We start from the raw sequence: 24,780 nt of genomic DNA on the forward strand, positions 1-24,780 counted from the left end.
TTTCCTCTTAAGAGAATGGTTATTGAGGCGATGCTGTCTTAGTGTAATTTACAAAATGTTTTCCACTTTTTGTATTGTTTAATGATCTAGTTGGTTTTCTAAACTATAAAGTGTAAACAAGTTATACCAAGCAGTTCTTTGTGATGTAACTCTTAATTGAAACTCTAACCCCTCTGCAATATCATTGAAGTGAAAAATATTCGTTAAGGCTTATAGTTAGTCATAGTTGTAGATGGACAGCTTGATGTTAACTGCCCATGTCCTTCATGTATGTTGCCTGCCTTCTCCCCCCCCAGAACTGCTGTCCTTCCACTACTCTGGAAATGGAATTCAATTAAATTTATAGAATTGTGCATTCTGTAGAAGTTCTTTTCAAAACGGATTTTATATACTGCTTGTGGCTGAGTACTAAGTATAGTTGCACATACTCCTGTTTTGCTGTCACTTGGTACTGCAAGATCATGGAAACAGTTCTTGAGTATTTCCTAATATCCTGCTGAACAATGGTTTTATGAGGCCATGCCTTTTTATCAGTAAATATGTGAGGAAGGTGTTACAATGCCAGAAATACCTCAGTCTCTGGGAAATTATCCTGGCTATGGTATCTTTCCTTGAATTGGCATGTTGAGTTGAAACAGGCTCTGGAATTTGTTCCTTCTGTTGTTTGACTACCAGACTGGCTGCCTCCAAGCTTGAAACTTGAGAGAACTGTAGGTAGCCTTGGTGCATTGTAAGTAGATGTGTAATAACTGCTTCTCACTTTCTACTGTTTACATGGACAATTCAAAGCATTGATCAAAATTGACTTCAGATAACAATCTTTTAGTCCTAGCACCAGGGAGGAACTATTCTGCCTAGAAAAGAATAACAAAACATCCCTTTGTTGATGCTCTCTCCTCCAAACTGAGCCCCTGTGCAATTTTTGACATTGTGTTGCAGGCAGAGTTTTTAAGAAACACAACTCGATCACAACTTTAAACTGACTCAATGCTGAAACTAAAGTACCAACATGCCCTAACAAGTGATTTAAATGATCACGTATAGTAACTATATATTTTCAATCTTTACTAAATAATTTTGATGTCAAATAATTTATTCTCCTGCCCTCATAAGTTGTTTTGGTATTTGTGAACGGGAATGTATTGTGAACTTGAGTGCATGAAGGTGGGAATATTTGTATTACCCTGGCTTAGTATAAGGAAAAAAACTTTTCTGGACTAACAATTCAAGCAAATTGGGCTGTTTCTTGCAATCACAATATGTAAACTGTCACTGAATTGGCAAGTGAATCCTTTTCCTTAGGAACCCAGCTGGTAGTCAGTTAGGGAGTGGAAAAGAAGGGGAGCCGTTCCATGTCTTCTCACTTGGTTGTAACAAATAATCTGGAACTGGGAGAATCCTGTTCACACTGTTCTCAAACAAACAATGATTTGGAGGTGCTGGTGTTTGACAGGGGTACACAAAGTTAACTATCACACAACACCAGGTTATAATGCTGCAGGTTTAATTGGAAGTACAAGCTTTTGGAGCACTGCTCTTTCATCAGGTGATTGTGGAGTATAAGATCATAGGACACAGAATTTATAGCAAAAGCCTTTAATCTTGTACTCCACCACCTGATGAAGGAACAGTGTTTTGAAAGCTAGTGCTTCCAAATAAACCTGTTGGACCTGGTATTGTGATTTTTAACTCCAAACAAATAATGGTTATGTGGTCATTATGATCTGTTAAATAGTGTTAAATGTGGTTCTCTACTGCCTTACCTGCTAAGTAGCTCCAGCAACTGCAGAGTTGTACTCTTTGTTTTTTCTTTGTGTATCTAAGGGCGGTAAAGATAAGAGGGAAAAGATGCATTACAAAATAGACTAAAAGCATTAAATACCATTAGCCTGCCACACTGTACATACATGCTTAAAAAGCTCCTTTATTTTTTTACAACCGCTGATGGCTGTTTTGCTGTGAGGGAGTCGATTTGGGTTGCATTCAATATACATTGAAACCAGTGGGAGATGGTAGCCTCTATTACTGCACCAAATGTTAAATAATTTCATATGCTTGAGCCATTTTAGAAGTTGTGCATACTTCAGGTTGATATGCAAGCATCCTTGGATTTTATTCTGTGGTAATGATTTCCCTGTGTGATGTAGTATTGCAATAATTGGTCAAGCTGATTTTTTTTTTCTTACACAGAGCAGCTTACTGAGTTACGACAAGAGTTTCTAAGGCAGGATGATCAGCTACAGGAGTACCGGAATAACTCCACAACCTTGCAGAAGAAACTTGAATATGAAAGGTGAAGTACCAATTGCGTACAGTGTGTGCATTCCAAGCTTTTCTTTTTCCCAGCCGTCGTCTTTTGGTTAGATTTTTTTCGTGAAGTTGTTCCTGAAGTCTATTTGAATTTTGTAATTTGTATGCTCTTCGGCACCAAGACCTTCAAACCATGTTTTATTACTACTTCGGCTGGTATTAACTAGTTTTGGATAACTCCATTTATATTTTTTCAAATTTTTAAGGTAACTTTTAAAAATTTAGTTTTGGCTAAATGTATAAGCAGGCTTTACTGGCAGAGAGCCATGAGCTAAGTATACTTGTAGTTTAGAGTGTGTGGTCAGTGACATTGTAAATGTATTCAAAAAGAGCATGCATATGATTTTATTTCACCCCTTGACAACAGCAATTCTTCCTTTTTGAAACAAATCCACATATTAGCTATGAGCAGGTAATTGTGTAAAATAAAATATTAATTTCTGTTTAAAGTTTGTCAGGATATTGCATCATTTTCATTTTGTCCATGTGAGGCTGACTTTTTTGTTTTCTTTTATAACTTCTACAAGCAACAGTTGTGTTGAGATATGTTATGATTGTGGAAATGTGCGTTTATTTGTAATTCTGTAGTGCCATTTGGTCAAATGCAGTTGAACATGGGTGGGTGTGAAAATGCTAACATAACTAGACAAGTAGACACTTCTAAGTATTTACCTCTTACCCTAAAATACTAATTTAGAAGGGTAAAAATAACCATTTTTCTCTCTCCTGTCAATCTCTGAATCTGAATTGTATGTCTTAAAAGATTGGTGCAAAAGTTAATATCCATTTGATTGAACTGCAACAATTCGTTCTTTACATAAGGAAGCAATGCCAATATATGTGCTTTGAGGAAGCATTGGCATTCAATAATCTGATGTGGTGTAAGGCAGAATAGTGGACAGATTTCTATGGTGGGATCTTGATTAAAGACCTTGTAACCGTTTGGAGCATTACTTATAAATGTTATACCAAAGACACCAGGTAAATTGGTTCTTGCATAATAAAACCATTTAATTTTTGAAGGAAGTAAAATGTATACTTAAGAATAAAATAGTCCTGTTTTCATTTGAGGTGGGGAGCTGGGGTGTGAATTAAGAAAATGTATTGTTGAGGCCTTAAATGGTAGGCATGCAAAATACTGGTGCAAGCAAGTTACTTTGACTTCAGCTACAATCTTGAGCAAAGGAAATGAATTTGTAAGATTAAAACATGAAATGGATGGAATTCTTAATGAAAGTAGTTGACAGTTGTGCTGATCTTTGTTTTGAAAGGAAATAGCCAAACAGTCAATTTACAAAATGAACTCAAAGGAGTAATGATTTATAGATTTTTTTAAAAAATCAGGTATGCAGCAAAATTCACTGATCTATCTTTTCTGAATCCTGGCAATACCAACTATGCACTGCAAGAGTTAATGATTTGGTTACTGGATTGAAATTTTAGTTTACATTTTGACTGTTGCCCATTGGCACAAATAGTTTCGGATTTACTCCAGATGTGAAAGTGATTTGTAGTTCCAGTCGGGGGTTGTCTGCGCACTGCTTGAGTTTGTTCTGTCCTGAGTATTGTATGTGTATGTTTGAAGGTATTTGCAGGATGTTAGATTATGGTGTACTTTTAGTGTAGTCCCATGAATTGTACTCATCCATTCAATAGAAACTACTTTTAAGGTACTTTATAAAAGCTAGAAGTTGTTGCTTCTGATTGTATTGCACATTACAGTCCATGATGGCCATCCAAATAGCCTATTTTACGCCCCCCCCCAGGTGGGGTTTGGAATCCCATTTGGGGTCACAAGCTTTGAGACAGCAATGGCTGCTGTGGAGAACCACCTCCAGCCCTTCTTGTTCTCTTGAGTCCTATCCCTTGTCCCCAAGCTTGCAGTTCACACCAAAAGCTTGTCACAAGCATCCTGCTTGATTGAAACATTTTTATTTGCAGTACCAACCTTGTGCTATGTGCTAACACAATGCAATGAGCATATATAGAATTTTTTTTTCAGACCATTCAGCCCAACAAGTCCACACGGACTCTGAAGAACATGCCATCTAGACTCACCCAGAATCTCTCTTTACCTTTTGTGCGTGTGGTTGACTATATTTGACAGGCACAAGTTGAAAAGAATTTGCTTTTTGAGAAAATGTAAATCTATAGCTGTACTGCTAAGACCCTGTGGTTTATTACTGCGATAAGCTGCCAGAGGAGCGATGGAAGTGGAGGTGGATACAATTGCAACATTTTAAAAGGCATCTGGATGGGTGCATGAAGGGTTTGGTAGGATTTGTGGAGAGAGAAACAGTTAACATTTCAAGTTGAATATGATTTCAGATCTGAATGTGATTAGTATATTTGGCCAGTCCTTGTTAAAACCATTAGTAGAAACTGATGTTAACATTTAACTGATGTACTTAATTTATATGGCAAAACATTTCACGAGAGAATGCAATAGTTTAGTTTCTTGCTTTGATACTCATGGTTTCCTATACAGATTTTAATATAGGTTCTATTTTTGTGGTGAACTGGCAGAAGTGGGTGCCAAAATAAAATTTGACTAGAAATAACCCATTTTACAATAACTTCCCTTTACTACTTTGAAATTTTATTCTTTGTTTTTTTCAATTTGTTATATTTGTCAGATTTGCATTACGCTGCAAATGCTGATAATTCTGATTTGCAACACAATGGTTTACTGGTTTGAATTACTCTTACTCTAGGATACCTGTCATTGTGTGAGGCTGAATACATTTCAGATCTGCCAGCTGCGGCACTCTGCTGACATCTTTTTACTCTGTTCCTAATCCAATGGTTGCATAACAACAGATGCTATAATCTTAAAACAGTGGAACAAAAAGGCAGATCGGTTTAAAGTAGTAGAAAACCTTAATTGTATTCTGATAACTTTGGTTATCAGAATAACCAAAGTGCAGACTACAATGTAGAAATACTTATTAAATAAATGCAATATCCATTTCATTCTAGAATTGCTTCTGTGTTAATACCACTGAAAAGTAGTTAACGTTCTTGTTGAAAAATGCAGAAACATGACACTTGAATTATTATCTGACCATTCCTGAGCAATTGTGGTATGGTACCATACTTCAGATTGCCAAATATCAGAATTTTAGTTATTTACAAGCCACTTCACAAATCTGAATAGTTATTTTGAATATAATAAGGATTTAGTTGCTGTTTCCAGTGTTGTCAGTGTGTTTGTCCTGTTACCTTAGTTTTGATTTGAGTTGGTGTTTATTGTCAAATCAGCCAGTTTGTTCCTGAATTCAATCAGCAAAATAATTGAACTACCTTCTTGTATCTGAGAACAGCTTTAAAAGTGTAATTTGCTGTTTTCTATGTATTGTTATTGATCTTTTGTTCTCTTGCAGCCTCCAATGTGGTCAACAGATCAGGGCACTGAAGGAACAATGTGATGAGAAGTTGAAGACTTTAGGGAAAGTGCATAACCAACCAACAAAGCATGAAGATTCAAATAAACAAAACCAGGTAAGTTGCACTGAGTTTTTGGGACACTATTCAGTTTTGTGTTCTCAATATTGGTAAATATTTATATCAGATAATGTTTCTGAAAACTCTTAATTACTGTCAAATTCATCTGTATATATGTTTCTGAATATTATGTCTGGAGTTATGGAGTTTCTTTTGATTTGATTTATTGTTACATGTACCTAGCTACATTGAAAAGTTTTGTTTTGCATGCAATACAGGCAGGCCATAAGCATCCAAAGATCATTGAGTGATTGAACAGGCTGAGGAGTAAAAGGTTTTGCACTTTGCATTGAACTGTGATAGACTCTCCGTCTCTTTCTGTTTCCAAATCAAATCAAATCAATGTGTTTGTAAAGCTGAGTAAAATATCTGGCCCCTTCTTGTTAGGGAGCCTGGGAAATTGGTGAATCTGTTGTTCACGTAAGACCTCAAAACATTCAGGCCCAAATTACTTTTCTCATTAATTTTGGTTCATAGGACAGTTTTTTATCTGTTAGTAATCCATCCAGCAATGTTTGATTGACTATTGGAATTGGCTGAAGTTTCCGGAATTTTTCTTTTCTCCGGAATTAGCATTAGTGATGAGACCTAATAAATTAGCTGGCCATTCATGAACGTAGAAGCTGACTTTTAGGTAGAACTATAACTTTTCAAATTATTCATTCCTGGGGTGTAGGCATTGCTGGAAAGACACTTATTAGCCCTGCAAAGATAGGGTGAACCATCAACTTGAATAGAGTTGAGGAGCTTGTTAAGCATTTGAGGACAATTAGATTATCTATAGGTCAGGAGTGTCTCAAACCAGACTGGGTAAGGGTGACAAATTTCTTTCTCTAAAGAGCTAGTTAAAATTTTACAATAGTAAGTAATTTGTGGTCACATTGCAAGTTTTTTTAAATTAGAGAACTCTTGAGTTTGTTGCATTTTAATTCCCCAACTTTTACAATGGAATCAGAATTCATGTCTTCAGATAATCTTTTATTATCTGAAAGGCGTGACACCTACCTTGTGTCACTTCTGAAGTTTTGAATTTAATTGCAAAGTGAATGAATTCTATTCTTTATGTTTGAATCTTATCTCTATTGATGTCGAGTTTTGTTTCTGATCCATTCTTTTAACATTTGACTTTCAGCTATAAGTTGTTGTGTATTACTGCTTTGCTGAACATTCATTGCATGTTCCTGGAAGTTTAAATTTCCAACTTTGTACTCTGCATGCTATCTGATTTATAAAGAAGCCAGTTTTGAGACTCATTCATCCCTTGTTTTAGTAGCATTTCCTTAATCTCCTCCGAGCCTAAGTGGAAGATGCAGGGCATTGAGGTTGTAATGATGACCTTGGCCAACAGTTGCTGCAGTCAGTGAAGGTTGATCTTTTGAGCAGTAGCCTAGTGCATTGTTTATGTCTGCTAATGTTCCTCTGCATTTAATCCACCTGCTATTTCTATTTGCTTAAATTTCACAGTCCAGAGAGGAGAATGAGGAAGTGAATAATCGCCAGAAATCTGACTGGGATTACAACAAAGCCAAAATAAATCTTGAGAAGCAGACTTCTGAGAGTAATAAACTGAACAACATTAATGGAGGAAACCAACTGCAGCCTCACCGAGATGATGGCAAGAGATTGCTAAGTAAGAAAAGCTTGTAAATTGTCATTATGTAACCTAGCAATTGAAGTGCAGATAAGCAAGTTACTGAATACCCTGATTTGATAGATGAAGACCAATTTGCCTCTGGGATGTGAATTTGGTTTTATCACTTTGCTTTGAAAAATTGAATGTTGGGCTATTACTCTGATATAACTTTTACCTTACACAATTTAAGCAAAGTGTTGATGATATTTTTGCTGAGAAATCTGAGTCCAATCTTGGTCTTGAAATAAAATATTAAGCAATTTATAGTACTATAACTTTGCAGTCTGCATTCTTGGAAGCAATATGTTTTTAAATAAAAGCCAAATTTTGTTTGTTTCACTTCTTACAACTTTCAAATGGCAGCTTAGAATGTTTTTTGTGTACAGTCATGTGATGATACTATGGCTTTTAAGAGATGTATTTTGTCCTGTTTTATGTTTGTTTGAGGTTTTATGACAGCAGTGTGAAGCAGTCTCTTTGAATCCAATAAAGTAAACAGCTTGTGAAGCCTTAAGAAGTTTTTTTAAAAGATGGAAAAGTAGAAGCAGCCTGGATAGGTAGGACAGGCTCCCACAGAACCAGAATTTTTAGTTTAGATTTCAGTAGTGGTTGTTGCTGGGTCTTGAAGCTGGGTAGAAGCTGCAGCACGTCTCTGCCTGCAACTGAGTTTTCTCTTGATGCCTTTCCTACTGCTGCTAGAATTACATGAGGTTCTGTTGTTCTGAATCTGCCTTTGTCATGGGTATGTTTATGGGATGTTAATATATTGGGACAGTTACTGTTTAGTTAGTCTATTATTCTGTTAATTCTTCAAATAGAGTTGTTCCAATTTCTTTTTTAACTATAGTGTACGATTAAAATGTGCTTTGCTTAATGTCAAGTAGTTTGACTAATCAAACTGCATCTGGAAAGCAACACCTTTCACTTACCTTTATAATGAGGAAAAGGTAGGATCTGGAGCATTTGAGGTGGTCTGGTCTAGCCATAACACACTCTCACCATATTCTAACCCCTTATTTTAGGCTAGAGGAAATTCAAAAGGGAAAATTCATGCCAGTTTGACTTGCTTTGATGTGTGATCTGATACTCTCTTTGAACATGTTTTTGAAACGTCTGTTGTTCTTTTTGTTTTTAAGACAAATTCAGGGGATGTTAGCATTGCTGGCTGAGCAAGCACTTATTGACCATTCCTAGTTGTCTTTGTAATGGTGATGCTGCCTTCTTGAACTGTTGCAGTTCAGTTGGTGTAGGTGCATCCATGGTGCTGTTGCAGGGAACCATTATATTTTTAACCCAATGGCTGGCAGTATATTTCCAAATCAGGACGGTGAATGGCTTCACGGGGATCTCACAGGAGGTGATGTTTCCATTCTGTCTACTGTCCTTAACTTTCAAGATGATAGCGGTAAGGATCCTTGTTGAATTTCTGCCATATCTGTTGTAGATAGTAAAAGACCTAAGGTTTTACCACATCATATGGCTGCTGTCTCTAACTGGGAGTGGTATAGCCTGAGAATCACTATGCCTCTGGCGAGAGGAGAGGTTGAGAAGGAGAGTCTTTCATGGAAACCTCAGCCAGTGCAAGAGTTGAGCCCTGTTGGTGTTGGTGTTTCTCTGCACTACAAACCAGTCATCCAGCCAATTGAGCTAACTGAGCCCCATGCTAACTGATTGCTGTCACTGTGCTTTGGCAGTGGAGTCCTGCTAAGATTTGCTTTCCCAAAATGCAAGACCTTGCTTTTATCTGAATTAAACTCCATCCGCCACTTCTCAGCCCATTGGCCCATCTGTTCATGATCCTGTGTAATCTGAGGTAACTCTCTTCGCTGTCATCTCCAATTTTGGTGTCATCTGCAAACTTACTAACTGTACCTCTTATGCTCGCATCCAAATCATTTATGTAAATGACAAAAAGTAGAGGACCCAGCACCAATCCCTTGTGGTACTCCACTGGTCACAGGCCTCCAGTCTGAAAAACAGCCCTCCACCACCACTGCAGAATAAAAGTTTGCACGTTTTAAAACAGCTGAGAAATTCCTTCTTTCAGTGGGAAGGGAATCCAGGAGTGTCCTGCAGAGGCTGGGACATTACGTAGATTCATGGATGAAATAAGCAGACAGATATTTAATCAGTATGGGAGAAAGATGCCCCTGGAAAGTGAGGTTGAAGATGATCAGATGGTCTCATTGAATGGTGGAGCAACCTTGAGAAGCTGACTGGCTTACTTCTACTCCTACATCCTATGGCATTATTGTGGATGTAAAGACAGTAAAGAATGCAGTTTTGTCCTGGATGGTGTTGACCACCTTGTGTTGTTGGAGTTACAGGCATCCAGGCAATTGGGGGGCATTCATTCACACTCCTGATGTATCCTGTAGATAAAAAATAGCCTTGGGGGAGTAGAGTTGAGTTTCCTGCTGCAGGATTCCTAGCACCTGACTTTATCTTGGAGCAACTGCTATTTCTTACTGCTCAAGTTCCATTTCTGATAAATGGTGAGGATGGCACTTTTATTTCCCTACTAGAATGTGTTCCAGATGCGGAAGCATCCCTGGTGGCTGAGAAAGAGAACTTAGATGTGTGAAGAATGGGCAGTGACTGCAGTGTCAGTGGCGTGGACCTGGCCTCTTGGTAGCAGTAGGCCTAAGCCGGGGTCTCCTGGAGCACTGTTGTTGTTGCTGCTATTCCCAGAGCGGGACTCTTGAGGGCCAGAACTTCTTGCTGAAGCCCTGAAACTGTGCTTGAGACCCCAATTTGAACAGAATATAAACTCTCATTTAAGTAATTTCTTTTTATCCTTATTGTACCTCAATTACATTGGATTGTGGCAACAAAACACTTTTTACTGTATCTTCACTCTGTGACAACAAAAATCGTTCGTTCGTTCATTCGTTCGTTCGTACAAATCACCTATCCATACATTCGTTCATCCATTGACTTGACCTCCATAGCCTTCAGTGACAATGAATTCCACAGATTCACCATCTTCCGGCTGAAAAAATTCCTCTTTATTTCAGTTCTAAAGGGTAGTCCCTTCACTCTGAAGCTGTGCACTTGGGTTCTAATCTCTCCCGTTAGTGGAAATATCTTCTTCATGTTCACTTTATCCAGACCTGTCAGTATTCTCTAAGTTTCAGTCAGATTCCCCCAAATCCTTCTCAACTCCATCTACAAACGCAGAGTTCTCAACCACTCCTATGTTAAACTTTATCTACTTGTCACATCGTAACCCAAGGTTGGATCTTATCTGGACTTTGTTTCATTTGGATGTGTCTGGGCTGTGGTCAGTGAGGCATGTTTCTATGAATATGACTGTCAGACTTAAAAGATCTTAATTGGGGTTCTGACTGAGTTTTATAAGTGAGGGGCATAGGGTGAATATTAAGATACTTTCCTATTGGTGGAGGGATCAATAACCAGGGATCATAAATTTAATGTAAGAGGTCGAGAAGGCAAAGAGAAGAGTGGATGAAAAATTGAGTCGGTGAAATTTGGAACTCACTGTGTGAAAGAGTAGTTAAGTCAAAGACTCATATTATTTGAACGATACTTATCTGTTCACTTGCATTTCTATAATCTTCAGGGCAATGGACCAAGAGCTGGAAAATGGGGTTAATGTAGTGAGGTCTCTGGCGTGCACAGACATGGGCAGAATGGCCACCCCTTAGTGTTGTAAATGTCTGAGATGTTTCTTGATTAGTCTTGACATTTGTCCAAATGTTGGCATTAGACTCCAGATGTTAATTAGGAGCTCATTGCAGGGTTGAATGGGTTGCATTTGCTGCTGTTTTTATGCTTAGGTTGGTGACAAGTGGTCTTAGAGTCACACAGCATGGAAACAGATCCTTTGATCCAACCTGTCCGTGCCAACCAGGTTTTCCAAACTGAACTAGTCCCATTTACCTAGGTTTGGCCCATGTCCCTCTAAACCTTTCCTATTAGTGTACCTGTCCAAATATATTTTAAACGTTCTAACTGTCTGCTTCTGATATTCATTCCATACATACCACCCTCTATGTAGAAGAAGTTGCTATTCAGGTCCCTTTCAAATCTTTCTCCTCTCATCTTAAAAATATGAACTCCCACACCCTAGGGGAATGACCTTTTTTGCTATTCGCCTTATCTGGGCCCCTAATTTTATAAACCTCTATGCGGTCACCCTTCAACCTCCTACGCTGTAGGGAGAACAAAAACTCCCAGCCTATCCAGCTTCTCCTCTTTAACTCAAACCCTCCTGTCCTGACAACATACTTGTAAACATTTTCCGAGCCCTTTCAAATTTAATAACATGCTTTGTATAGCAAGCTTCCTTGTTTCATTCCTTTCTTGGGGCCTTTTAGCAGTTTCTGGTTTAACGTGTGGTTTGCTGTATCATTCTGAGGGCAGTTAAAAATCAGCATGTTACTCTGGGTCTGGTGTCACATTTAAGCCAGATCAGGTAAGGACAGTAGACTTTCTTCCTTGAGAGACATTTGTGAACCAGTTGTGGATTCAGAAATTTGTTAATCCATTTAAGTCTTTTAGTACTTTTGGTTTCGAATGACTTACTGTTTGAAGATTAAATTTCACATAACCTAAGTCCATGTTCCACTACATCTGGGAACAGAAAAAGTCAGTTAAATATGACTCTCCAATCTATAAATGTGAGCTATACATGTTCTAATGATCTCCTTTTTTATTAGTGTATTTTTGATTGTTTCCTACTAGATTTTACTGTCTGCTAATTGGATTTCTACATTGTTGAGAATTAGTTGAGGCATGATCAGCTTTTCTCCCATGCAACACTAATTCAGTTCTTCTAATTTTAATGTCTATATGCAAGGAGCAGAAATAAGCCATCAGTAGCTGAACCATTCAATAAGATTATAGCTAATCTAATTACTCTACATTCCTGTTTATCTGATGCTCATGCCACTTGTCATTTTTTGGTCTCTTCCATAATCTGTGACTCTTTACCTTTTTGAAAGAGGTTTTAATTTTGGAGTTCATATTTGTTTGTTAATTGCATTCAACTTGATAACCCGAGGATACCTTCAACAAAGCTGTTGTATTCCTTGGTAGAATGTAAGAAAAACTTGTCATCTGAAACCACCTCCATCTGGTTTGTAATACTCAAAGACTTCATTCTTTTCTGTTCTTAAGCTGCAGCAACATCTCTCTGCATCCTTACAAGAACATGACCCATATTTGCACCCTCAATATATCTAGTCTTGTCAGCATTACTTACAAATATATTTGCTTTTGGAATTATTTCAAGAATCCCTTCAGGTTGATCAAGGTTTTGCAATTATTGTTTTTTAACATTTTTTTGTGCTGCTGTAGTTTCACTGTTGTATTTACAGATCCAGGTAAAGCAGATGATGATGCTGGCATGCCTGGGATAGAAGAAAATGAACATGCTAAACCAGTGGATCTTTTGATTGGTATGTATAATGAGAGAACCAGGACACATTCATATACTTTTCCAAGTATTCTTACATGGTTGAATAGGAGTAAACATACAAAGTTCTTCTACATTTTTTATGCAGAAGAAAGAGCTGGATTTCCTCAGCCTCCTGTCTGCTAAAGCCAATTCAATGATCTCACTTTCTTATGCTTATAAACGGGGGAGAGGGTGGTTGGGTGGGTGAGGAGTGGGCTGAGTGTCTGTGAGAGTGTAAAGGGGTGCATGTTCTGTGAGAGGATGTGTGTGTGGGAATGACATATATGCTCAAATTGTCAGGAAGTATATAAATGCCAGATTAATCAGAAGCACCCACAAAGTAGAGCAAAACATCACCTGATCACAGTGCACCGCCATCCATGCTCTCAAAACCAATCACAAAATTGTCATCAAACCAGCAGATAAAGGAGCCACCGTTATTCAGAATAGAACACACATACCCACATGCGCATGCACAAAAGTGTGTGGGTGAATTTGTACTTGCAGAATTACATTTTATTTTGCTCAAAAACTGCATGAATCCATGTAAGATTCTGTAAATCCCTTTTTTTAGATTACAATCAGTCTGAACATTGGGGCACAGCCTCACACAGGGCACCTTACGTCTTCAGTGCATTACGTGAGCCAACATGACACCTATTGTTCAAGTTCACTTGAGAATGTAACTTTAAGAAAGCTCTGGAATTTACATGTGAAAGAACTGAAACCAGCATGGTCACTCTAAAAGATTTGGATATGTGGGTGTTGGACTGGGGTGGACAAAGTTTAAAAATCACAACACCAGGTTATAGTCCAAAAGATTTATTTAGAAGCACTAGATTTTGGAGCGCTGCTTCTTCATCAGGTTATTGTGATGACCTGATGAAGGTGCAGCGCTCTGAAAGCTAGTGCTTCCAAGTAAACCTGTTGGATTATAACCTGGTGTTGTGATTTTTAACATTCTAAAAGATGAGAGACTTAAACAATCCAGGTCTTTTAAAATATATAATTTGTTACATACGGTAAACTTTTGCTATAAATTCTCCAATGATCTTATACTCCAAAACTACCTGATTAAGGAGCAGCACTCCAAAAGCTAGTGTTTCCAAATAAACCTGTCAGACTATAACCTGGTGTTGAGTGATTTTTAACTTTGTACACCCCAGTCCAACACCGGCACCTCCAAATCATGTGTGATTGTAGTTGGACTGCCCAGTGTGTATCTCTGCATTTTTCGCCTCTTTCAAAGAGCAGAAACTGGTCAATAGATGACATCATTGTAAACCCCGACACTCTTTTCAATGCTACTTCCCTCTTTCAAGCTCCACTTTTATTTTGGTTTCCCTGTTTCCCCTTCTTTTGGTTAATTCATATTCTTTTGCATAGGCACACAAAAACAGAGACTTGGTAATAATTGGTCTTTAAGTGGAGAATAGATCAGATTCTGCATCTTGCTGCTCAACGCCTAGCTTGTGAAAGCTCTCAAACCATACTGCATTGCTATTTTTCTGAAACATCTTAATGAGAACAGACTGGCTAATGATAACGATTGGATCATTACAAAAACTAGCCGAAACACTGCACTTGATGACACTGACGATTTGCCAACAATTGCAGACTGCAGACCTATTTTTAAAAATTCTGTATAAATGCATATGTAATTAAAAATCTGGCTTAAAAATTAAAATAAATTAAATGGTATATTTTATCAATGTATATTTTCATTCAGTTCTTTTAATTTTTGATTGTTAGCTTTTAATATTTTTTTAAACCTGTTTGACGTTATCTGCTGCACATCCTTTTGGGTATCAGCAGATGCAGCTTACCTGCATAAGCCATTGTTGCAAAAGACTGCATTTGCAGTGCCACCTTGTGGTAATATTTTAGAAGTGGTTGATGTTGTTAAAACCATACAAAGAAATTCATGCTGTTTTTATAAGATCGCAAGATACTTATAAAGAAGACAATTCAGAATATCTGATTCTTCTACCCATAGAAGTCTTAATATCATTTTGTGCCACTATCAAATTGTTTTTGTCGCCCTATTGTTCAGTATTGGTGGGCTGAACTTTTATACTGGGCTCGGGAAGTGCAAGTCAAAGCATTTTCCCAAATCTGCAAATCTAAACTTGTCATTTCTACCTATCTCCATCATAATTTTGTCACCTGGAGAATTGGACAGTTGAGAGGTTTGGGTTTTCGAAGTCCTAAGGCAGCATCAAAGCAATGTGGTTGTTGAGGTGTGTTGCCTTCATTCACAAGGATATCAGCCATATTTTTAACATTGGATTGTGGGTTATGGGGAAGAAGGGCTAACCCCTTGCATTAAAGTCTTAAATGTATATGGTAACGTAGAAATGAGTTATTTTCATTTATCTTCTCCTTAGATCACGAGAGAAACAAATTGCTGCTTGAAGAAGTTGAGAAACCAGGGTCGAGGGGTGGTGGGATTCTTGGGGACAAATTGAATGTGGATACTGGAATGAAACCTATCCGTCATTTTGAGAGGGGCCCAGTGATGCAGGCTCCCCCTCCAAACCAGGCTCTGTCATTTGATAATGAACTGAATGTTGGAAAACCTGGGAGATCATTTGTTGTGAATGTACCAAGTCCTGTAGAACAAGAAGAGCCAAATGACACAGCAGATGAAAATCTTCATGTTCGAGCAGATGAAATTGGAGAATCTCAGAATCACCAGCCAGGTAGGTATACAAACCTTTTGGATTGTTTTTCATTTTATCTCCTCAAAATGGTAAGAAAGTTGCGTTAGAATTTCTATGTGCATGCTTCTAACTTGCTCTAGCAATGTTGTTGTCATAGTTCGTAGGGTCAGCATGAACTTGCTGACCGTGACAGTTGTCTAAAGTAACATTTTATAGAAAGCACGATCCCAATGCAGCCTGATTTGTGCTTGTTAATACACATTTTTTCCTGTGGTAGAACCTACTACACAATATTCAATCAAGGCCAATGGGCTGAGAAGTGGCAGATGGAGTTTAATTCAGATAAATGTGAGGTGCTGCATTTTGGGAAAGCACATCTTAGCAGGACGTACACACTTAATGTTAAGGTCCTGTTGCTGAACAAAGAGACCTTGGCGTGCAGCTTCATAGATCCTTGAAAGTGGAGTCACAGGTAGATAGGATAGTGAAGGAGGGCATTTGGTATGCTTTCTTTTATTGGTCAGAGTATTGAGTACAGGAGTTGGGAGGTCATGTTGTGGCTGTACAGGACATTGGTTAGGCCACTGTTGGAATATTGCGTGCAATTCTGGTCTCCTTCCTGTTGGAAAGATGTTGTGAAACTTAAAAGGATTCAGAAAAGATTTACAAGGATGTTGCCCGGGTTGGAGGATTTGAGCTATCGGGAAAGGCTGAACAGGCTGGGGCTGTTTTCCCTGGAGCGTCGGAGGCTGAGGGGTGGCCTTATAGAGGTCTACAAAATCATGAGGGGCATGGATAGGGTAATTAGGCAAAATTTTTTCCCCGGGGTCGGGGAGTTCAGAGCTAAAGGGCATAGGTTTAGGGTGAGGGGAAAGATATAAAAGAGACCTATGGGGCAACTTTTTCATGCAGAGGGTGGTACAGGTTTGGAATGAGCTGCCAGAGGAAGTGGTGGAGGCTGGTACAATTGCAACATTTAAGAGGCATTTGGTTGGGTATATGAATAGGAAGGGTTTGGAGGGATATAGGCTGGATGCTGGCAGGTGGGATTAGATTGGGTTTGGGATATCTGGTCAGCATGGACGGGTTGGACTGAAGGGTCTGTTTCCATGCTGTACATCTCTATGACTCTGACTCTAAATGCACTGCCATCTACATCACCCTAACCGCTCCCACCGATTTTCCGCATACATTCTCAACAACATAAAATAAGCCTGTTCTGTTTTATTTAGCATGGCCATCATTGGGGATCTGGACCCTGGCAAGAAGGACTAAAGTACCTGTGCCAGCTTCAAGTTCCTGCAATGTGGCTGCCCATTTATTGCCATGCATAGGGCTCAAATAGAAAATCTGAGCTTTCAAATGTTCATCGTCCTGTCTATTTTGTTTGAAGCTTTTCTCTGGTGGTTTGCTATTCCCTTTCCCTGACTGGGACAAGGGAAAGAGGCAAGTGCCAAGTCTATCTCAACTTGAACAGAAATTGAGCTTGTACTGTTGCAGTTTTGAACTGCAAGCCCGCAATCTCTCCAATTGAGCTAGCTATCCTCTCTTTCATTGGGTAACACTCATGTTGAGATTCAAACTGTGCAAAATGTAAAACAAAAAGTCTTTTAGTTTTGGAATTCTGTGTTGGTGTTACTGTGGTCCTTGGGATTTGACATTAAATGCCATATGAAATCATTCAAAATTTCGCATCTGTGAAACTTTGCTTTCTATTTCATGGCTTGTCTCAGGAATTTTATCTGTAATTGTCGGTAATATTGTTTATTATGGAAACATTCTTCCTTAAAATGAGATTTGAATTCCAAACTTCTGCAATACTTATTGTAGCAAATAAGCTTGAACATGTCAGAGTTACTTGAGATGGAAGGTCACTCAGCAACTGAAATAAGGTTATCAGAGAAAAAAATAGCTGAAGCTATAATATTAGCTTTTTATATTAAGAAATACTTTGGTTGAATTAACTTGTAGAAGGTTGTCAAATCATTGGTAGTGCCTCAGTGAAGATAATTGTGTTCATTGTTGTCAACTGTTGTAGCCTTCTCAAACAGGCACCAAATTCAATTGTCAGAATGATCACAATAGCATTTCCAACAATCCTAAAATCTAAATTGAGCATTTAAACAATTTGTTCTCAACATTGGAGCTTTATATAAAAGAGAGTTTGAATGTAAGAAGTAGATTATAAATCTAATTGCTTTGGGCTTTTTGGTTTTGCAGTATGTACTAATTGAGATTTTCTGGTTATGAATTGCACAGTGATCATATACAGTTACTAATCTTTCATTTGAGGGCCTTCTCCAGCATTAGCTGCAAAGAGCATCTTGACTTTTCATCATCTGTGGTGTTGCCTCTGAAAGTAAATCTCTTCTGATTGTGCAAATTATGGATAGGATAGAGTGGTTTCCAGGTCCTGACCTAAATTTGGCAGCCTGGTTATTTTCAAGCTTCATGCATGCTGTTTGTGTACATGTGAATGTCTTGATTGTAGATATTATAGTCTTCAGATCAGTTCATGTTTGAAAATCTGTTCTTGATTATTGTAAACCCAACTGCGCCGGAACTGTTAAAATACTAGTGGTAATAAGTGCGATAGTGGCGAATTGTGCACAGCAAAACAGTAACTTACATTTTCTTTCCTTGGTGTTTTTATGTGCAACAGGGAATACAAAAGACAAACAGTCATTATTCCATAATTGATCTCTGCAAAAATATGTTCTTATTTTGAAGTGGAAATTGTTTACGATAACTCTTCAGAATAAATGAATTCCTCGTTGTGATTTTGTTTCTCCTTTACCTGTACAAATACAGTTCTGGATAGACAACATCAAGGGAAACCAGTGCATCATTTAGCCAAGGAGCCTGCTATGCAGCCACCACCTAATCAAGCTCTACACTTCCCAGCTGGCCAAGCCTTTTCAAATCCTTTTGATCGCCATGGTGGGAAAGGACACGAAAAAGCCAATGAACTAGGAGAACATCCTAAAGGTCGACAAGGTAGGTGGTTCTTTAATGTTCAGTGTTTTTCTGTCATGTCATCTGTGCATTAATTTCAGGTACTCTGCATTTAATGGAGAAATCAGTATTTTATTGTGTTCAATTTGTGCTTCCTTAATACTGGCACCTCTATATTGTAACAGATTAATTGTCCTGTTAAAACAATAAATAGAATTATGCCGCATGTATGGTAATTCATTCATAGTCTTGAATTTTAGCATGTGAAGGCAGACAGATTTTAAAATTAATTTGCCATTAATGCCAAGATTGCAAGCTATCTGGCTTTGCGATTGTTTTTAATGAGCAAGGTTTTATGTTGTATATATTCATGCCTTTGCATCGTTGACAGGTGCTAAACATACAAGCTTGTGAACAAAGAGCAAGAGTAGGCCATTTGACCCCTTGAGCCTACTCAACTCTTCAATAAGATGAATAATCTGTAACCTCAAACCTCCATCTTTTTTTCCCAGCCCGATACCTTTTTGCCCCCTTGTTTGACAAGAATCTATCTACCTCTGCTTTTAAAAATATCCAAACTCTCCTGTATTAAACACTCAATTCATCTGCAATTAAATCATTTTACTTTTGAGCAGATGACGATTCTCTGTTGCTTATTTCTGATTATTCATCATCAAAACTTTAAGTTGAAGTCTTCAGCCAATCTGAGTAAGTTCAATCAGTAGACAAGGATGTAAAAAATCTTTCAGGCTACCTAATTAGTCTGAGGTTTTTTTTGTTTATTCAGATTTCTTCATTTTCATACGCTAGTTTCCATCATGATGTGCTTCTAAGAATATTTTTGAGTTGTGTCCAATTTTTCCTGTAATTTATTACTCTGTCTAATCGTCCATGTGAAATTGGTGGTGAGCAGCATCTTGAACTGCTGCAGTCCATGTGCTACAACTTTTCTGGGTCTGTCTTTAGGTTATTAGATCAGTATTTAACACATTGTCCTCTCCCCAAATGTCACATTGTCCTGCTCTTTGCAGGACCAGCATACAAAAAAGGAAAGCTATATTATCTAGATGCAGTTTTAAAACCAATCATGTTTATCCCGTGGACAACTGTAAGTGGAGAAACAAACTAATGTATTGACCTTGCCAAAGCTGAGGTAGGAACTGAAATTTCACATTTCATTTGGGGAATGTTATTCAGCATCTTTTTTGGCAGTGATCCATGCATTAAAAAATAAAATTTTTCTCACATTAAACATTTGCACTAACATCTGTCAAAGGATTTAATTACTGTGCAAAGTGCAACATCTATTTTTAAATCATGAATGTGTTTTATTCTTGCATAAAATATAGTTGCATAAACATACCCACAATTTATTTAAACTAACTTTAGTTTGTGCCTTACCCATAAGGAATAGCTTTGTTTCCTCTATTCAGTGCAAGCTTGAGACTTCAAAATTAATCAACCCAATTGTCTAATGGAAGTTGATCAATGTTGAGATAACTTCATAATTACATATGCTAAGGGCTTAAGTTGAACGTATATTGGGGAGCTTCTAGATACATGATGCCAATGTAGTGTATATAGCAATTGGAAGTATGAACCCTTTTATGTCTGTCAGAGTTTGTGGATACTGAGAACTCCAGTACTAACTTAACACAACATTGTCTATCATTGTGAGTGCTGTCCAATTCTATATACACAGTTGAATACAGAGATTAATGGTGTACTAATGTGTCAGCAAGAGCATCAAATTGCAAATAAATCTTGCTGTATTAAGTCAACAAAACTGTAGCAGATGGACTTAGTCATAGAGAGATGTACAGCATTGAAACAGACCCTTTGGTCCAACTCGTCCTTGCCGACCAGATAGCCTGCCCATAAACCCTCCAAACCCTTCCTATTCATATAACCATCCAGATACCTTTTTGAATGTTACAATTGTACTAGCCTCCACCACTTCCTCTGGCAGCTCATTCCATACATGGACCACCTTCTGAGTGGGAGCTTTGCTCCTTAGGTCTCTTTTATATCTTTCCCCTCTCACCCTAAACCTGTGCCCTCTAGTTCTGGACTCCCCCACCCCAGGGAAAAGACTTTGTCTATTTATCCTATCCATGCCCCTCATACCTTTGTAAACCTTCAAGGTCATCCCTCAGCGTCTGACGCTCCTGAGAGCTCCAATCCTCCAATCCTGGCAATATTTTTGTAAATTTTTTCTGAACCCTTTCAGATTTCACAACATCTTTCCGATAGGAAGGAGACCAGAATTGCACGCAATATTCCAACAGTGGCCTAACCAATGTCCTGTACAGCCACAACATGACCTCCCAACTCCCATATTCTATACTCTGACCAATAAAGGAAAGCATACCAAACGCCGCCTTCGCTATCCTATGTACCTGTGACTCCACTTTCAAGGAGCAATGAACCTGCAGTCCAAGGTCTCTTTGTTCAGCAACCCCCCCTAGGACCTTCCCATTAAGTGTATAAGATTTGCTTTCCCAAAATGCAGCACTTCACATTTATCTAAATTAAACTCTATCTGCCACTTCTCAGCCCATTGGCCCATTTGATCAAAATCCTGCTGTAATCTGAGGTAACCTTCTTCACTCTCCACTACACCTCCAATTTTGGTGTCATCTGTAAACTTATTAACTATACCTCATGCTCACATCCAAATCATTTTATATAAATGACAAAAATAGAGGATCCAGCACCGATCCTTGTGCTGTCCACTGGTCACTGGTCACAGGTCTCCGGGCTGAAAAGCAACCCTCCACCATTCTGTCTTCTACCCTCCGAGCCAGTTCTGTATCCAAATGGCTAGTTCTCCCTGTATTCCATGAGATCTAACCTTACTAATCAGTCTCCCATGAGGAACCTTAGCGAATGCCTTACTGACGTCCATTTAGATCACGTCCACTGCTCTGCCCTCATCAATCCTCTTTGTTACTACTACTAAAAACTCAATTAAGTTTGTGAGACATGATTTCCTACTCTCAAAGCCATGTTGACTATCTTTAATCAGTCCTTGCCTTTCCAAAGACCAGTACATCCTGTCCCTCAGGAATTCCTCCAGCAACTTGCCCAACATCGACATCAGGCTCACTGATCTATAGTTCCCTGGCTTGTCCTTACCACCTTTCTTAAACAGTGGCACCACGTTAGCCAACCTCCAGTCTTCTGGCACCTCACCTGTGACTATTGATGATGCAAATATCTCAGCAGGGGGCCCAGCAATCGCTTCCCACAGAGTTCTAGGATACACCTAATGAGGTCCTGGGGATTTATCCACCTTTATGCATTTTAAGACCTCCAGCACTTTCTCCTCTATAATATGGACACTTTTCAATATGTCACCGTCTATTTCCCTGCATTCTATATCTTCCATGTCCTTTTCCACAGTAAACACTGATGCAAAATACTCATATAGTATCTTCCCCCCCCCCCACCCAATCTCCTGCAGCTCCACACAAAGGCCTCTTTGCTGATCTTTCAGAGGCCCTATTCTCTCCCTAGTTACCCTTTTGTCCTTAAGTATTTGTAAAAGTGCTTTGGATTCTCCTTGTAAAAAATGAGGTCTGCAGATGCTGGAGATCGCAGCTGCAAATGTGTTGCTGGTCAAAGCACAGCAGGCCAGGCAGCATCTCAGGAATAGAGAATTCGACGTTTCTAGCATAAGCCCTTCATCAGGAATAAGAGAGAGTAGCCAAGCAGGCTAAGATAAAAGGTAGGGAGGAGGGACTAGGGGGAGGGGCGATGGAGGTGGGATAGGTGGAAGGAGGTCAAGGTGAGGGTGATAGGCCGGAGTGGGGTGGGGGCGGAGAGGTCAGGAAGAGGATTGCAGGTTAGGAGGGCGGTGCTGAGTTGAGGGAACCGACTGAGACAAGGTGGGGGGGAGGGGAAATGAGGAAACTGGAGAAATCTGAATTCATACCTTGTGGTTGGAGGGTTCCCAGGCGGAAGATGAGGCGCTCCTCCTCCAGCCGTCGTGTTGTTATGTTCTGCCGGTGGAGGAGTCCAAGGACCTGCATGTCCTCGGTGGAGTGGGAGGGAGAGTTAAAGTGTTGAGCCACGGGGTGATTGGGTTGGTTGGTTCGGGCGGCCCGGAGGTGTTCTCTGAAGCGTTCCGCAAGTAAGCGGCCGCTTACTTGCGGAACGCTTCAGAGAACACCTCCGGGCCGCCCGAACCAACCAACCCAATCACCCCGTGGCTCAACACTTTAACTCTCCCTCCCACTCCACCGAGGACATGCAGGTCCTTGGACTCCTCCACCGGCAGAACATAACAACACGACGGCTGGAGGAGGAGCGCCTCATCTTCCGCCTGGGAACTCTCCAACCACAAGGTATGAATTCAGATTTCTCCAGTTTCCTCATTTCCCCTCCCCCCACCTTGTCTCAGTCGGTTCCCTCAACTCAGCACCGCCCTCCTAACCTGCAATCCTCTTCCTGACCTCTCCGCCCCCACCCCACTCCGGCCTATCACCCTCACCTTGACCTCCTTCCACCTATCCCACCTCCATCGCCCCTCCCCCTAGTCCCTCCTCCCTACCTTTTATCTTAGCCTGCTTGGCTACTCTCTCTTATTCCTGATGAAGGGCTTATGCTAGAAACGTCGAATTCTCTATTCCCGAGATGCTGCCTGGCCTGCTGTGCTTTGACCAGCAACACATTTGCAGCTTTGGATTCTCCTTAACTGTATTTGCCAAAGCTATCTCATGTCCCCTTTTTGCCCTCCTGATTTCCCTGTTAAGTATACTCCTACTGCCTTTATACTCTAAGGATTCACTCGGTCTATCTTGTCTATTCCTGACATATGCTTCCTTTTTCTTAAGCCTTCAATTTCTTTAGTCATCCAGCATTCCCTATACCCTCCGGCCCTCCCTTTCACCCTAACAGGAATATACTTTCTCTGGATTGTCGTTATCTCATTTCTGAAGGTTTCCCATTTTCCAGCCGTCCCTTTACCTGCAAATATCTGCCCTCAATCAGCTTTTGAAAGTTCTTGCCTAATACCGTCAAAATCAGCCTTCCTCCACTTTAGAACTTCAACTTTTAGATCTGGTCTATCCTTTTCCATCATTATTTTAAATCTAATAGAATTATGGTTGCTGGCCCCAAAGTGCTCCTCTACTTAACACCTCAGTCACCTGCCCCGCCTTATTTCCCAGGAGTAGGGTAAGTTTTGCACCTTCTCTAGTTGGTACTATCACAAGCTAGTCCCCTTTTCTAAAAGCTGATCCCTGGCTCAAGGAGGCTCTGTCCTTGATTTTTTTTTCAAGGTGGACAATAAACCAGGCCGGGCTCTAATCAACCTGGTTTGGTACGGAAATGAAATCTATATTGAGGGGCTTTTTGTTTATATGTAAACAAATGAGACTTCAGGCCAACTGTATAACGAAAGGGGAGTAGTCGGTTCTCTAGCTGACCTGAACTGAGCAATTTTAGTTCAATCTGACCTGGTGAGAAGTTCAAAGGGAGCTTTGTGGAGTGTGTGTCTGTCTCCTTTTTTTTTCCTGGCATGCTCTTTTTACCCCCTCTTTTCCCCCTCCCGGTATAGGGAGTTTGCTTATTGGGACTGTTGTGTATATTCTGAACAGAATAATTTAAGTCCAGTTGGATAGGCAGAGTTCTGTAGGGGTTCTTTATTCTGTTGTTCATTGTGTAGTTTTGTGAATACATTTTTCTGTTTTAAAATCTAATAGTCTACGTAGCTATCTTACTCCAGGTAATTTTCACTAACTTGCCGAAACAAGTTGCATAGTTATGGTCTGGGGCTGCCTGCTTAATGTTTTGAGTGGTCTGGCCTAATCTGTAACAGTAATCCACATATTGAATCAGAAAATATTCTCGTACACACTTAAATTCCTCTCTGTCTAAACCCTTAACACTATGGCAGTCCCAGTCTATGTTTGGAAAGTTAAAATCCCCTACCGTAACCACCCTATTATTCTTAGATTACTGAGATCTCCTTACAAATTTGTTTCTCAATTTCCTGCTGACTATTAGAGGGTCTATAGTATAATCCCGATAAGGTGATCATCCCTTTCTTTCTTCTCAGTTCCACCCAAATAACTTCCCTGGATGTATTCCCAGGAATATCCTCCCTCAGTACAGCTGTAAAGCTATCCCTTATCAAAATGCCACTCCCCCTCCTCTCTTGTCTGACTTTGTCCTTACTGTAGCATTTGTATCCTGGAACATTTAAGCTGCAATCCTGTCCATCCCTGAGCCACAATTCTGTAATTGCTATGATATCCTAGTCCCGTGTTCCTAACCATGCCCTGAGT

General features: G+C 39.5%; 1 protein-coding gene across 3 annotated transcripts in view; it reads left to right on the plus strand.

The window, feature by feature from the left end:
* The window catches only part of golm2 (golgi membrane protein 2), an 85,971-nt gene that overhangs the window by 41,335 nt on the left and 19,856 nt on the right, over positions 1-24,780 (plus strand). For all 3 annotated transcript variants that reach the window (XM_060852991.1, XM_060852992.1, XM_060852993.1), the window contains exons 4-9: positions 2,191-2,293; positions 5,694-5,811; positions 7,279-7,444; positions 12,790-12,870; positions 15,257-15,571; positions 18,344-18,529. In XM_060852991.1, coding sequence (XP_060708974.1) covers positions 2,191-2,293; positions 5,694-5,811; positions 7,279-7,444; positions 12,790-12,870; positions 15,257-15,571; positions 18,344-18,529 — 969 coding nt within the window. The remainder of the gene's footprint in view (positions 1-2,190; positions 2,294-5,693; positions 5,812-7,278; positions 7,445-12,789; positions 12,871-15,256; positions 15,572-18,343; positions 18,530-24,780) is intronic.

Source organism: Hemiscyllium ocellatum, chromosome 39 (genome assembly GCF_020745735.1).
Source record: "Hemiscyllium ocellatum isolate sHemOce1 chromosome 39, sHemOce1.pat.X.cur, whole genome shotgun sequence".
In the NCBI taxonomy this organism is placed as follows: domain Eukaryota; kingdom Metazoa; phylum Chordata; class Chondrichthyes; order Orectolobiformes; family Hemiscylliidae; genus Hemiscyllium; species Hemiscyllium ocellatum.